This window comes from Corvus hawaiiensis, chromosome 1 (assembly GCF_020740725.1).
Source record: "Corvus hawaiiensis isolate bCorHaw1 chromosome 1, bCorHaw1.pri.cur, whole genome shotgun sequence".
Classification (NCBI taxonomy): Eukaryota; Metazoa; Chordata; class Aves; order Passeriformes; family Corvidae; genus Corvus; species Corvus hawaiiensis.
The window spans coordinates 17,554,773-17,569,708 of NC_063213.1; the positions used below are offsets into that span (position 1 = coordinate 17,554,773).

Below are 14,936 nucleotides of genomic sequence, written 5' to 3' on the forward strand. Positions count from 1 at the left end.
GCGAAGCCCTGCCGGGATTATCTGAAAACACCCTATTGAAAAACACTTTCCTTTGAAGTTTGTACATGAAAATTCACTTAATTCCCTTGAGCTTTCCTCTCTGAAAGACTAAGCTAAGGGGATCCAAGCATTTCGTTTTTGTGAAGCAGTGTGTGCCAGTGCAGAAGTGTCTTTTTTTTTGTATCAGTTTTCAGTGAAAATTTATAGTTACCTGCCCTTTATGCTTTGCTCTTGTCATGGGTTTAGCTTACCTGTTAAAGATGAGGGGTTTTTATCAAATTCAGCATTTATATATTTGACTAGGCGAGTGTGGAGAAAAGCATCTTTGTTGCTATTACCTTTCATTGAGAGCACTTGAATATTTTTCCAAAGGATCAAAACACCTAATTAAGTCTAGAGGGCAGAAGATAAAAGCAGGTACCCTGTTTGATGTGTTCTAATAGTGAAAGCAATATTTTTGTATGATTTTAGGTTCTGGTATAGAATTTTAGTATATGGTTAGATCAAGCTCCTGGCTTGCATTAACCTTCCTTTTGGTAAGCAGTAAAGTTTCAAAGCATTTGTAGTGAAAGGTAATGCAAATTTGTCCAGGCAAGCTCTAAACTGGGAATGACACAGGAGGAAGATGATGGCCCAAAAGTAAGATTGGGTTGTCAGGCAAAAGAGATAGGATGCTGTGAGGAGGAGACATCTTATGGTCAACAGCTGGGACAGAAGGGGACGTCCTTAACTGTATGCACGTGAAAAAGAGAGAGCCTACAGAACAACATCATGGAGCTCTCATGCCTTTTTCAGGAGCTCTCTGAAGCCCCTGCACACTCACACATCACAGAGGGTTGGTGGGATATCTCACAGGAGAGGACCAGGATGCTGCAGTGGATAAGTAGAGGTACTTTGGGAAGAACAGGATGGGAGGCCATGGAGGTCAAGTTGCCTCTGTGGCCCAGTTGTGAGACAACAGCAGGGATGCAAGGAGCCCTGGCTTGGGATGGATGGGGAGCTGGCTTAGAGCCTGTGGTCAGGATTTGTGGGCAGTGTTTTGGTGGGTGTCTGCTACTGCCCTCTGATGGAAGAAGTAGCCAAGGCTTTCTTTGGACAAGCGGTGTAGGCTTCACATATGCATGTAGTGCTCCTTGTGGGAGACTTTAGCACCCCGTTATGTGGTAGAAGGGCAACTCAACAGATTTACCTCAGATATTTTGTAGTGATTATTTAAAATTTTTCAGTTATTTTCATACTTTCACTGCTCCAGTTTGTTGATCTTAAGCCAAGTCATTGAAATGCTTCTCTAGCAGGTGTGTTTTATCAGAAGGTACAGATTTTCCACAGTGGATTCTTTGGTCACTGGTTGGAAACTTCTATCAGCTTCTACTGCTTTCCAGAGAGTCTCTGTTATACTGACCAGCCTGTATTATGTATTTCTTGGAGTTATTACTCCAGTAAATAACTTGGAGTATTTGTTTTGTGTGTTTTGAGGACAGCTTGCCATGAGTTTGGCATTCTTCCTATTATTTGGAGTTGCCCTATTTCAATACTCATTTATTTAAGTGGAATCTCCTGGAAGTCTTCCAGGAGAGCATATTAGGAATATTTGGAGCCAAAGTGAAAAATACCCATACCTATTAAAAACCTAGCATTCTTATTAGAAACTTGCACTGTCAACACGTGATGAGTGGTGCTGGAGAAAAACTTCATGCCATTTGATTGTGCACTTAGTATGATTCTGTATCTTCTTGTCCTTCAAATATTACTTAAAACTGTGGATGCCAAAATACAAGTTTTGTACATACGAAGGTAGTTCTTTGTATATTGTCCTAAAACATGCTTTCCTTTAAAAAAGTTTGGCTTGTGTCATAGGTTAGCAAGCATAGTCCCGGAAGGGATGTCCTTGCTAAGGGGTGCTTACAGTTTCCTCTGGGACCTGATAGAACCTATCAGCTGGCCAGTTTGAATATGGACAATTCTCTAAGCCACTTAAAGTTGTGATCACCTCTGTGATCCACATTTAAGAATAGGCAAACTCCCCCCCAAGCTCTCTCTCGTTTCCGGCGCTGGCACAGGTGGCTGCAGGCCCCGAGTGGGGGCCAGCGGGCCCAGCCAGGCCCTGCTTGGGCCAGGCCGGGCCGGGCCACGGCCATCCTGGAGCCGATGGACCTGTTCCAGCCGTGGAACCCCCCCCACTGCCTTGCCGTGGGCAGCCGGAGCGGCTCGGCTCCCCCCCCCCTCCACTTCGATAAGAAAAATTCAACATTCCAGCTGCAAAGCTGCAAGGCCGAGGTGAGATTAACCCTTTTTATTGCTGTGAAGAGCTGAAAACCTGAGGGAAGAGAGAGAGGAGATGCTTAAAGCTGAAATTCTGTTGTGAAGCTATGATATATCAGAGTATCCTGTTGTAATTTCGTGAAGATATGGGGGGTGGAGTGTTCAACTCGTAAGCAAAAGCACCTGCGCTGAGATAGGCAGATGCTGACTCAGCTGTAATTTCATGAGAAGTTTGGACAGGGAGAGATGAACCAGATGAGGACTTTTGCTCCAAACGGGAAAGGAGAAAACCTCAGTCCCTAGAGATGCTCCCAGAGATAGTCCTAACGATGAAGATGAGGAAGACCCTTTGCTCCCAGGGAAGGAGAAGGGCCTCTGTTTTTGTTCCTGAATGGCTCAACCTTAAAATTGTACCCCAAAAAACTTCAAGAGTGGACCCTCGAAAGCAGTTGCGGGAAAAGCTGCAAGTCGGGGGAAGGGACTCACACGCAGGCAGAGAGACTCCTCTTCCTCAATGGACTGAACAATATTTGGAAGTGGGCGGCTGTCTCGTTGTGATAATGTTTTCATAGCATGAGCAAGAAGAGACTTCTCTTTCTAAATGGACTAAACAAGGTTATTATGGAAGTGGTAAACAGACTGAACATCTTAAGGGTTGTCTTTTTACATTGTCAGTGGGAGAAGGGAGGAAGGTGGGGGGAGGAGGAGAGTTCTGAAGGTGGTATAATTTTTTTTTCCCTCTTTTAGGTCTGTTAATAAACTTCTTTATATTCTTTCAAGTTTGGTGCCTGCTTTGCATTTCTCCTAATTCTTATCTCACAGAAGGTAAACAGTAATGAGTATTTTGGACCAAACCACTACAGCTTGGTGATCATGATTAAAGTGAACAGTGGATAAGCATAAAGAAACAGACTGAAAGAAATTTTATCTTTCAATAGAACTAAGATATTTTCTGTCTAACACAGTACCTGGGAATCTAGTATCATTATAATCCAGTGTCTTTTGTTTTTTAGTATTATGTTCTTGCTTTTTTGTACTTTTGTCTCTATTTCTATGTAGAAGTAGCTATAGCAACTAGGAGCTCCTTTTTCCATAAAAATGAAAGGCAACTTAAATATATTACTCAGTGTCCTTTTCTGTAGAGACCCAGTGTGCACTTGTTAATGAGACTTCAGACATTTCATTGGGATTTCTACAACATTAAAATTTGATCACCAGGCTTATTATTTTTTAATGTGCCTAAGTATGTACTGAAGTTTCTACCCTTCAATTGTCTACACTAAATAGTTGCAATTTATTACCTGGCTTTCTTCAGCTCTGTGCAAGTCTGCTTTGAACAGGGTAGAGCCTTTGAGGGAAGGGTGGAATAAATGCAGGAAAAGTTTCTTTTTCCTTACTGCTGCTTACATAAGGCCTGGAGTTTTTAATGTTTCATTTCTTTTAACAGACTGTTGATTTCTGTAATGTAGTTTGTGTTCTCCCAGGATTTAATTTAATCCCATGTTTTTTAACATCATGGTCTATTGGCTCGATCTGTTATGAAATAAACATATTGTGCCTGTGATGATGGGAACAAGGTAGGTAAGGAACAAGAGAATGAATATGAAAGCAAACATTTGGAAAGGTCATAGATGGCTGGGATGATACAGTCCAAGGTAGAATTAGGAGTAAGAGGCAAGAGGTATGTAACAGTAATACTTTAGGATAGTGCGACAGTAAATGGCCCTCTTCTGTGGATTTTTTTATCCAAGTTAATTTTTTAACACCTAAATGTTGGGAATGCTAAAAGAGGGCTCACTTAGTTTTCTACTGAGACCAGAGCCTGTGCATTCCTTGTTCTCTTATAGTACATCTGGAATGTCTACTGGATTCGTCTTCCAGCTTGTCACGTGTGTGTTTTTTCACTGATTTCTATTGAGTTCAAATCATCTTTGACTTCTAATAAAAACATGAAGTGTGATTTCAAAGGATTTCAGGGAGAGTCCGTAGGTTCATTACAACAGATAAAAATTGCATTGCTCTATGCTTATCTAAGGACTACAGTAAATCCTCTAGACTAATAATAGATTAAATTTTAAACTTGAAAAGGTTTTATTTGAGATTTGAGAGAATTGAATAAAGTCATAGTAATGGCAAATAATGCAATGAGAAAACACAGTTTTGGAGAGTTTGTAACTAAGTTGAAACTGTGTTATAATTTTCCGAATTATAATATTGCCAAATTATTTTCTCTTCTTCTCCCCTACCTTGGCATGAAGATCAGGTTGAGTCAAGTGGTTTAACAGAAAAGTAAGCAAAATAAGAAATACCATCTTGGAGTTGCCTAATCAAAATGCCAGAGGTGCTTTGAGAAATAAGAGTGTATTCTTCCTGTGTTAAGAGAGTTGAATGCCAGGTGCTTCTCTGCTAAATGACTCGAGAGCACTAATTTACTTATCATCCTCTTTCAGAGGCTCATCCCTGGCACTGTATTTCAGCTAGTGTTTTTCAGTTGAGTTGCTTTGTGCTTGACAGTAGGTGAAATAAGCTCTGTTGGGGCTGGGCCGGGACCTTTGGGCTCCTTTTCCACAGTGAATTGCTAGTGGAGAAATGCTTACTATGTATGAAATTCAGTTTGCAGATTATAATATGCAGAATTATCTTTAGTTGGACTCCCTCAGTCAGATCTAATCCTGACAGGTTTGTGATTTATATTTAATTATATGAAATCTCAGTTAATAAATGTAAGTTTTGCTGTACTTTCAGCACTCTCTTTTTGAGTAGTTTGGGAAATGATTAACAGGTTTTTGACTGAGTAATCGATTTGAAGCATTTGCCCTGCTGTATCTGTTCCCCCTCCCTTTGCCTGAAAGACATCCCAAGAATCAGTGCCACTCAGCATTGTTGAAGCAGTGGAGGTCAAATGCTTTGGATACCCAAAAGCATACTTGCAGATCTTCATGCTCAAGAGGAATGTTCCTCCTCCTTAAGTCAGAGAAAGATGTACATAAGAGCCTGTCTTAATTGACTGATTTGAGGTGTTTCATGGGGCTGGTTTCTTAAATGGAAAAGTGAAAGTCATCCTTTTGCTGTCTGCTGAGCATAGGGCTAGGAGCAAAAATGTTCTACAAAAGGTTATTTTACAAACCTCAATAGACTTTATTGAATCCCTGTGTTACAAGGACTTCTAAGCGCAGTTCAGCTGTCCTGAGCAGAAGATTTTTTTTTTTCCCCCTCTTGAGGAAGAGGATAAATGGCATATTTTTAAGCAGTGGCTAGTTTGGAGAGACTTGGTAAGAAAGTATGTATTATACTGTGTCCCAACACTTGCTGCTTTGTGCTCTTCTGGTCAAAAAGAAAGGAAGAGCTCTGCTAGCAGTAGCACTTTAGCGTGAGATTTTTTTTTTTCCTTTTTTCCTTTCCTATTCCAAATGTAAAGGTTGTCCTTTTTGTAGTCTTCATGACTCAGATGTTTTAGTCTGTGTTTTATATCAAAAGGTTAATGACTTCAGAGAAGTGAAGTGCTTGTTGCTAGGTTGTAATGTGTTGGTAGATTTGATAGCATAACTTCTGCCATGTCATTTTGTTTTCCAGGTGAATCATAAAGCAGTACAGTAATACTGTCTGGTCTGTAAGGAGTAGTGTAAAAACTGAGTCATGGTTACTGCATTTGATATAATACTAGTTATGTTCCTTGTAACAGCTGTATTTCAAACTATGTTTTTAGGGGATTAAGATAGAATTGGCACCTAGATAAAATTAATTTGTGTCAAGTTTGGGGGAGTCAGGAGAAGGTTTGCTGAATATCAGCCCCCAGATGTAAGTCAGTTTTAAATATTAACTAGTCTTAATTTTACTGTTCTGTTTAAAAGCAGTAGTATTTTTTTTTTTTTTAATATGCCCTTTTATTAGGGAGAGCATGTTTGAATTCTATTGTTTTGTAAATGTGAGAGTTGCTAGTGCAACATATGCCCCTCTGCCACCCACTTCTGGCCTCTTAAACATTTGTCAGGAAAACTTCCTTGTAACTTAGCAGTGGGAGACTTGCTTTCTCCTGTCAGACTGTGAAGGCATTATTGACTTGAAGTCTCAGCTTGTAGATCCAGGTAGTATAAAGGTTAGATTTTAAATGATTTAATGATATGTGTTATAAATAAAGTCTTTATTTTGCAGTCATTTGAACAAAAGTTAAAAAAAGACACTAATTGTATTTTGTAGATTTCACTGTGATCTCACTGGTTATTGAAGGTGGCATGTAGTTTATGATTAATTAGAAGATTTGCATAGAATTACGAAAACTATATTGGCTTGGAAAAATGTTGCAATAAACTGATACTTGTCTTACATTTGATTTACAGGTGTTTGTGCTTCTTCAGACTACTTTTCTTAATGTTGGTTATCTAGACTAAGGACTTTAGTATTAAGACTCTCCTGTGTTGCAGTGGGGATCCTGCAACACGCATATATCAAACCAGGAGTCCCGTAGAAAGGAAATATATATGGACAGACAGATTCTTGCTAGATGTTTCAGAGATGTTTATTTCTCCAGCCGCATGGCCGGAGCTCTGCCGAGGAACTGTTCCAGTCACGGGACCAAGGGTCCTTCTGCCCGCGCAGGGAACACAAACCAACCAATGGGAACGAGGCTGAGCAGGGGCAGGGAAGCCCCGTGTCTGTGCCCTCAGGGCCCCTCTCCCAGGGCTACACGGCAGGGGAGGGACCCCAACACTGCTGATTCCGTACTATCCTTGTTTAAGCCAATTAATTTTTGCCTTGAGCCTTCTATATACAGGGATTTATTTTTATTTCCTTGTTTCTAATGATGCTGAATCTCCGAATTAGAAGTTCAGACACCTGTTTGCTTACTCGGAAGTTCTGTTTTCATTTGGATAACATCATTGAAGGGAGTTATTGCACTGCAAGGAGTATTTTAGTTGTTCTGTTAGCAAAACTACACTAGTGACTGGATGAAAACTTGCCTTTCAGTTTATCCTGACTGGTGACCATTTACTCATGCTGGAAATTTTTGTGTGCTTACAAAACTGATACAGGAAAGAACAACTTGATGGACTTTCCAGTTTCTGATCAGCTGAGTTGTGTACTTACCAACTGAAGTTGTGCTTTTCATCTGTGCTGTTTTCCTTGCACATGTGAATGTGTTACTGGCAACTCACACTTTGTCTATTCTTTGTGTGTGCATGATGTCTTACTTTTCGCTTGCAGTTGAAGATTTGGGAGAAAAATTGTTGTATTTGCTGATAGCCTGCAATGTAATGCTCAATTACAAAGTTGTTTTCAAAAGTATGGAGAAGGGGGAAGGAGGCAAAATCATACGCAGTAATGAGCACTGGAAAAGCACAAATAAGGCTTATGTGTCTTACAAACGAGAGGTCTGAGGTGCTTTTACTGTTCTTAGTTGTATCACCTTGTCAGGAATTTCTGGCATGCTCCAAAACATTGATCTTTTCAATGTTAGAAACAAAAATCATGAATCCTGACAGTATGTAGTGCAGAGCTGGAGAACTTAGTGTAAAACTTGGGCTATTACAGTCTCTTCTAGATTGTGGCATTTAGGAGGGAAATTTAAGCTCTCATTTCTAGACAGCATCTTGCTTTTGCCTGGTGAGTGGATGCAGACAGGACCACATGAAGATTTAGGCACAATTAAATTGGAGTGTAGTGAGCGTTAAATTTTGAGACACGAGGTGAGTTATTAGGTAATCCATTTTACTTGAGATTTATTTCTATGATGATTGAGTGCACATCTACAAGATTTATTCCTTCTCAGCTGATCTGAAGGAAGTACTGTTAGCTTCTACTGTCAAAAAATACTGCTTAGCTTTGCTTGAGTTTCAAACTCAAAAGTATAAATGTACATTTTGAGGTTGTGTATTCAAGGAAGTTCATTTATATGTTACCGATTAAAAAAAGATTTGGTTTGTATCCAAGTATGTAAAAGATCAAGGAGAAATGAAGAACATATATTCATCTACCAGAGCTTGAGAGTTCTAAGATTTCTTCTTGTTTCTACTTGTATTTGGATATTACTGATATTACTAATATTATGAACCTGCAAATGTAATCAATATTTTGAACTTTTTATTCTGATTTTTTGCCCCTAAATTGATTTTTTAGTGTGGTGGCTGACCTTTTTTAGGAAGTAAGAATGACTGTGTAACGTAGCCTCCTTCTGCAAGTAGGTCAAAGAACCAAGTTTAATGTGCAATTAGCTTTCTGAATTGATTCATAAAATAGCTGTGGAAATGTGAAGTGAGTGCCCATAATGTCTGGGTGTAGCTGACAGGCAGGTCAGATGTCAGGGAAGCCTGCAGTCTCTGGTCTCCATAAATCGTTGCAAGTTTTCCCTCTTACTCAGAAGTGGGAAGTGTACTAAAGGAGTTCTGTCTTGCATGCTGAATGGGAGTAACCTTATCTGCCTGACCTCTTGGTTTGCATGTTCAGGTGTGGACAAGGCATAAAGCAGCACTTGAGTATTAAGCAAACCAGCAGTAACATTTTTTTGAAGAGTATTTTATAAAGGAAGCTGAAATGTGATAAATTAAATGTGCCATGGGAGCTGTATTATTTTTATTTTACTTGCCACTTTTGGAAATGCATGTGCCTTCAGTAAAAGATAAATGGCAGCACTGGGAAAGGGTGTCTGGTGGTCCTATAAAAGGTCATATTTTAACTTCATTCTTGTAAGCGGTTGAAGCAACCTTTTTTCATGGCATCTGGGTAGATTAATCTTGAAGCTTCTCTAAACTTGCTGAAATGTTGCTGGCTTTTTAAAAGACAAGACCCATCATATGTTCAGTGTCTATTTAAATCTGCAGATTAAAAATGACAGATATTAACTTTGGCTCACAAAGAGCATTTTGTATGTCTTGTAGCTGTATCCCGCTAATCAAATTTTAAGTATTTGGGGACTGAGCTGCCAGCTGGAGTTTCTTGATTTGTAATTCAGTTGCTTTATATATAGAATTTATCTGATTCTATCAAATAAACTTTTTGATTATTTGCTCCCAATCTCGAACTATTTTGAGAAGGCCATTTGGAGCCACATGAGTAAGCCATTTTGTTGAACTGTTTTATGGTGAAATGGCAGGACACTGAGGGTCTGCACAATAAAGGCATTAGGCTAAAACTAGTATCTGAAAAATGTGAATCAGGGGGTGATCTGGTTTTTTGCAGTTTATTAAAGTTTTTCAAATGAGCTTTGCTCACATGGAAACTGAACTTAAAAAAGAGGTAAAGGGGGACCTTATATTCAGTAAATACTACTGTGGTTTATTAAACATTTTAGGTGGGACATTTAAAGCTATAGGGAAAGTACTTCCAAAAGCAGGGCCATTTGTGCCTAAGTCAAAGGTCAGTCATTTCAGAAATGGTTAGAACCTAGTAGCTCCAGTTTTAAGGAGTTGTTTCTTTATCAGCAATGCCAGTTTAAAGCAATTCCTTTATTCTCTCCTCCTGTGCCTTCTTTTCCTGCAGTTTAAACCTCTCTCTCTTCACTTTGGCAGGGTTTCATGCTAAACTGGAACAGACTCAGCTTATTTTCGTGCTGTGTCAGTTCCCTGGGCTGGCTCATCATGTAGCCTCCAAAAGTGGCATTTCCCTAGCTGAGAGTGTGCACCAGAAATACTGGAGCCAGGAGTCAGGAGGGACCAAGGCTATCAAAGCCAGCACTGGCACTGTAAGACTGTGTTTATCTGGCTGTAGCCTTTCAGGTTCTGCCACTGGTTCTGTCAGCACTGAACCATGTAGGGCTATTATTCTTTTATTTATTTATTTTTCATTATTGGTGGGTGGTTTTCTTTGGGGGGTGTTGAATGTTTGGGGTTTTGGGGGGGTTTGGTTTGGTTCTGTTTTTTTAACTTCGCTGGCATAATGATTGCATGAGTAAAGCTGTGTAGATGCTGTAAAATGGCTTACTCCATCTGTGTGCAAACATAGGACAGCAACACTGTATTTTAGCCTGCAGTATAACTGTGGAGTTTTTTGTTGGTGTTTTTGTTTGTTTTACTGTACACACACCCACCCTCCTATCTTGATTTTCAGAAGCTGTGGCTACTTAACAAAGAATTACTTAACTTTGGTGACAGGCTTGTAAAAGCAAAAAGTACATGTGTTTCTGGAAGTATAGAAATTAAGAGTGTATTGAGAAAGCAAGAAAATACAGCTGTATGTGGTTTCTAACTACTGTAGATTAACTTGAAGTTGTGTATGTACAGATATGTACAGCATGTGCAGACATATGATGTGCATATAATTTGAATTATAAATTTCGTTTTGAACCTTGGTAAATCTTCAGGAAAACTTTAGACCTCATCTTGGAGTTTCTGAAAGGCACTTGGAAAATCAGTTTTGTGGTCCATGAGAACTGTAACTCAATGTTATGTTTTTTCCTTCAAAGGGCAGATTTTAAAATATTATTTTTCAGTTTCCATTACATTACTATTTCTTTCTCTATATGTCTCTGTGAATGCAGCAGGATTACATCACAAAATATTTTTAAAGTAAAAACACTGTAATGCAGTATAATGAAATGCTGTTAAGAGATACTCTTTCTTTCTCAGGAAAACAAAGAAACAGACTGGAGCCAATGGATACCATATTCGTTAAACAAGTTAAAGAGGGTGGACCTGCTTTTGAAGCTGGGCTGTGCACAGGTACTGTTCAATAGCATGTTTGTGTGCATGATATAAAATACTTATGGTTTAAGTTGCTATTACATAGTTCTATGTTCCATTTAAACCTTGTTCTTTCCTTTAGAAACTTTTATGTTGTCCTCCAGTATTTTCACCTTGGAAACACTGTTTTGCTTATTAAGGCATTAAAGTCTTTGTATTTTTGATTTATTATCTTGAAAAGAGTAATAAAATACGTGAAGAAGAGGCAAAAAAAGGAAAATAATGTCTGTAAGCTCCCATTTCTTTTGGTTTGGGACAAATTGATAACCTGGAACCATTCAGGTCTTTGTACATTAAATAAAATTTTTCTACTCTACGTCCTTTAAATCAAATAGGAACAGTCCAAGTCTCTCTATTCTTACAAAATTCTGTTCAGTTGTTCATTTAATCAAACTGGAGAACAGAAAACGTGGGATTTTTTTGTGAACTGTATCGTATCTTCACTTAAGTGCTGAAGGAAGAAAAAAGCTGTATTAGAATAGAAAATGTTACAGGTGATAAAATTACATACATAGATGGATACCACTATGAACCCAGGTTTCTTAAAAATATGGCAGAACTTGTATTCTATAAAAGGCTTGTGCCTTTACAGGATGTAGATATATTTTTTCAAGAATTCTTTACATCCATTTGACTGGAATAGAATAAGTTTTATAAATGTTCTTCCTAAAGAAAGACAAAGTTTCTAGGTTGATCAGTTTAAAAACAGTTCTAGATCCTACTTGTACACCATAAGGGTTTTGGGTTTTTTTTTTAACTCCTCCTTAAACAGTTATTTAGAGAAGGGCTACTTTGGCAAAATTTGATTGCTATTATATAAAGAAATGTTTTAGCTTGATAAAACACAGCATATGTTGAACTTGTACAGAGGAACCATGTTAATTTCTGCTCTGTTCAGTGTCTGCCAAATTGAGAGAGATGAAATCTGTAGAGAATATTTTATTTTTAGTTACAGAAGAGATTTTTAGGAGCCCAGAATAAAGAGCAGAAAACAAATGAGAGAAGACATTTTTAATAACTAGAATAGTCTTCTTAAACACACTGCTTATAGCCGTTGTATCTAATTAGGTCATGCCAGTATTTCTTGTTTATGAATTTTAGGTCGCAATATAATATCAAGACAGAGATACAGTAATATAAAACACTCAGGGAAAAATCAGTCAGGTTGATGGCTTAACCTCTGATACAGACACTGTATATACATTTCTTATTTTGTAGAATCAACTGTATTTTTTTTTCCTAATGTAACTTCGCTCTGTTTCATGGTTACACAAATGAAAATACTTGAAGATTGAGTTTGAGTTTAGAAGTTATGTTTGTCCTTTGTAATACTGAAAGTCTCACTGTAAGTTTCATCACTCGTGATAAATGAGCTCCATTTCAGGAGCTTACTTGGCTGCTACTCACCAGAAAGCTTGAAATATTCTTGCAAATCTGAGCAGTAAGGAAAAATATCTTAAATATAAGACAGTCCATTCTGAAGAATTCTTGGATGCTCCTGTAAAATCATTTTTGTTAGAGTTACAAAGGTAATACTTCCCCCATATTTAACCTCTGAGGCATTTCATTAAAAATAACATATGTGGGAGTTCATAAATTTTAGAAATATTGAAATACAAACAGCCAAAACAGATCTACATTCCCCGTGTCTTGATCTTTGTGCTGTCATTTATCTGTATGCAAGAATATAAAGAACTAAAATGTGTGTGGAAAAGGCATTCTGATCAAAATATGTAGCAGGCCACCAGACTGATGGAGAGCTGTTAGAAAAAGCCTTCATGTGTCTGTATCCTTTTTTGCACTACAGGCACTGACTTCCCCTTTCTATGTACCTGAAATAGAACAAAGTTTTACTTGCAGAGTTGTCTGTGCTCATGTCATTTATGTAACCAGTTCTGCAGTGTGTCCCCATCAGATCTTTTGGCAGATCCATTGGATGCATATTTCAAGTAGACTTGTGTCACTGTTGTGTGTAATCTAGTCTGCTTCTGTGAAAAATAAAAGCTGCACAAGTATAGATAAAATTTTATGACCTACTCTAAAGATACTCCTAATTATAGTTTTTAGTGGGAATACTGAGTAAAGATCTACATCTGTGGCAATGTAGCCCACATTACAGGCTGTTCTTAAACAGCCTGGAAAAGAGCCAGCTGAAGTCCCAGAGAAAGATCTGGTGTGTTCTGCGGAAGTTTTGCAATATGACTGAGCCAGGACCGGGTTCAGAGCTTGTTGCTATCAAGCTTTCTTTCATTGCTTAGGAAGCATTAGACAAAACCTGAAGAGTTCTTTCAGGCAGTAAAAAATTAAGCAGTAACCAGTGGATGAAGGAGAATAGGTATACTTTCATAAAGTTGAAAACATCACACCAGTTTGTTTGCATGATGTTCACATTATGTGTGCAGACCAAATTAAAAAGTCAGCTCTGTGTAGGTTGTTAATCCTTGGGGTCTGTACGGGGAACCTCCACAGAGTACGAGCATTTAAAGCGTTATTGTCCCCAAGTCAGGCCGAGCATTCAGAGTGAACAGCATTTTCCTTGCTTTGATTTGATCATGCCAGAAGCACAGAAAGGGCTTTCAGTTTCTAAAGCAGTGTTGAAAAAGCCATTCCCTTTGCCTCACTTTGCACAGGTCCTTTCTTACAGCTCTTCTTCCTCCGGTAGCTTTTCGAAGCTTCCTCCCTATAATCCTTCAGACCATTTTCTCCTCGTTAAGAAATTCAAGATTCTTTTCTGCTCTTCTGATCAGAGATGTCTTAAATACCATTTGGTCAAAAGAACAGGGTAGGTTTGTCACCACAAGCTAAAAATAGCTCTACACAATATATTTGACAATTAATTTATGAGAAGTATATGAAGCTCTTGAGGAAGGTGTAACTACTGGGAGAAATCTTATAAAAGTGATATTAGATCTAAAGATTGGTGGGTATTAATAAGGAATAGCCATTTACCATTGTCCAAGATGCATTGAACAGATAGTAATGTCTTGGAAACAGCCCAGATTATTCTGAGAAGGGAGGAAATTGGAGCCTTTCAAAATGTTTGTTCCTTATTTGTAATAAGGGAGAAGCACAGAATTGCAGTATTTGCTGCTATGAAAGGAGAGTTAAAGTTTGGTTTTATTTTAAGTGCTGGAATGAAATCACAGAATATTCAGAGTTGGAAGGGACCCACAAGGATCATCGAATCCAACTCTTAAGTGAATGGCCCATAGGGGGTTGAACCAGTGGCGTTGGCATTTTTAGCACCCTGCTCTGACCAGCTGGGCTAATCCCAGGGAATTATATCTGCTTATAATTTATTTAGGAATAGGGCAGAGCTGTTAGTGTGTGTTGCCATACATTGATAGCTTTATTGTGAAGATGGGATACATAAGTGAGCCTCTGGTGTATCTTACAGCTGCTTGTAGTTTTCTTTCTATGACTACCCGGGTTATTAATTTGAAAGTTTAGAGTAAGATAAATGTCTGAAAATGTTCAGGGAAAAGAGGAGAAATTTGGCATCCTGTGTATGGTTACGTGTAGTTGTATTGTGCATCTTCTGGTTTTGGTTGTTTTTTTTTTTTTTGTTTTTTTTTGTTTTTTTTTTTTTTTTTTTTTTTTTGTTTTTTTTTTTTTTTTGTTTTTTTTTTTATTTCTAAGGAAGACTTAACCTTGAATTTAACATATTGGTATTCTTGATTATTGTGAAGTACAGAAGTACAAAGTAAAAACTGTTTAAAAAACATCTAGACAAACCAATTTCAGTTACAACTTTTCCCTCTACAGGTGACAGAATTATAAAAGTCAATGGAGAAAGTGTTATTGGGAAGACATATTCTCAAGTCATTGCTCTAATACAGAACAGGTAAGATAATAGTATTTCATTATGTGCCACACTTCTGGTATACTAAGCATGAAATGACCACTTATGGAAGTTTTGAAAAGTCATCATATTATTGAATTTTCACTTATACACACTCCATTTTATTATTTCTTTTCTTCATGTATTTGCTGAATGCTGAG

The 14,936-nt window shown here is 38.1% G+C and overlaps 1 protein-coding gene across 4 annotated transcripts in view; it reads left to right on the plus strand.

Annotated features, from left to right (window-relative positions):
• The window catches only part of ARHGAP21 (Rho GTPase activating protein 21), a 120,429-nt gene that overhangs the window by 55,404 nt on the left and 50,089 nt on the right, over positions 1 to 14,936 (plus strand). For all 4 annotated transcript variants that reach the window (XM_048295085.1, XM_048295075.1, XM_048295105.1 and 1 more), the window contains 2 exons: positions 10,821 to 10,913; positions 14,700 to 14,778. In XM_048295085.1, the coding sequence (XP_048151042.1) occupies positions 10,821 to 10,913; positions 14,700 to 14,778 (172 nt within the window). The remainder of the gene's footprint in view (positions 1 to 10,820; positions 10,914 to 14,699; positions 14,779 to 14,936) is intronic.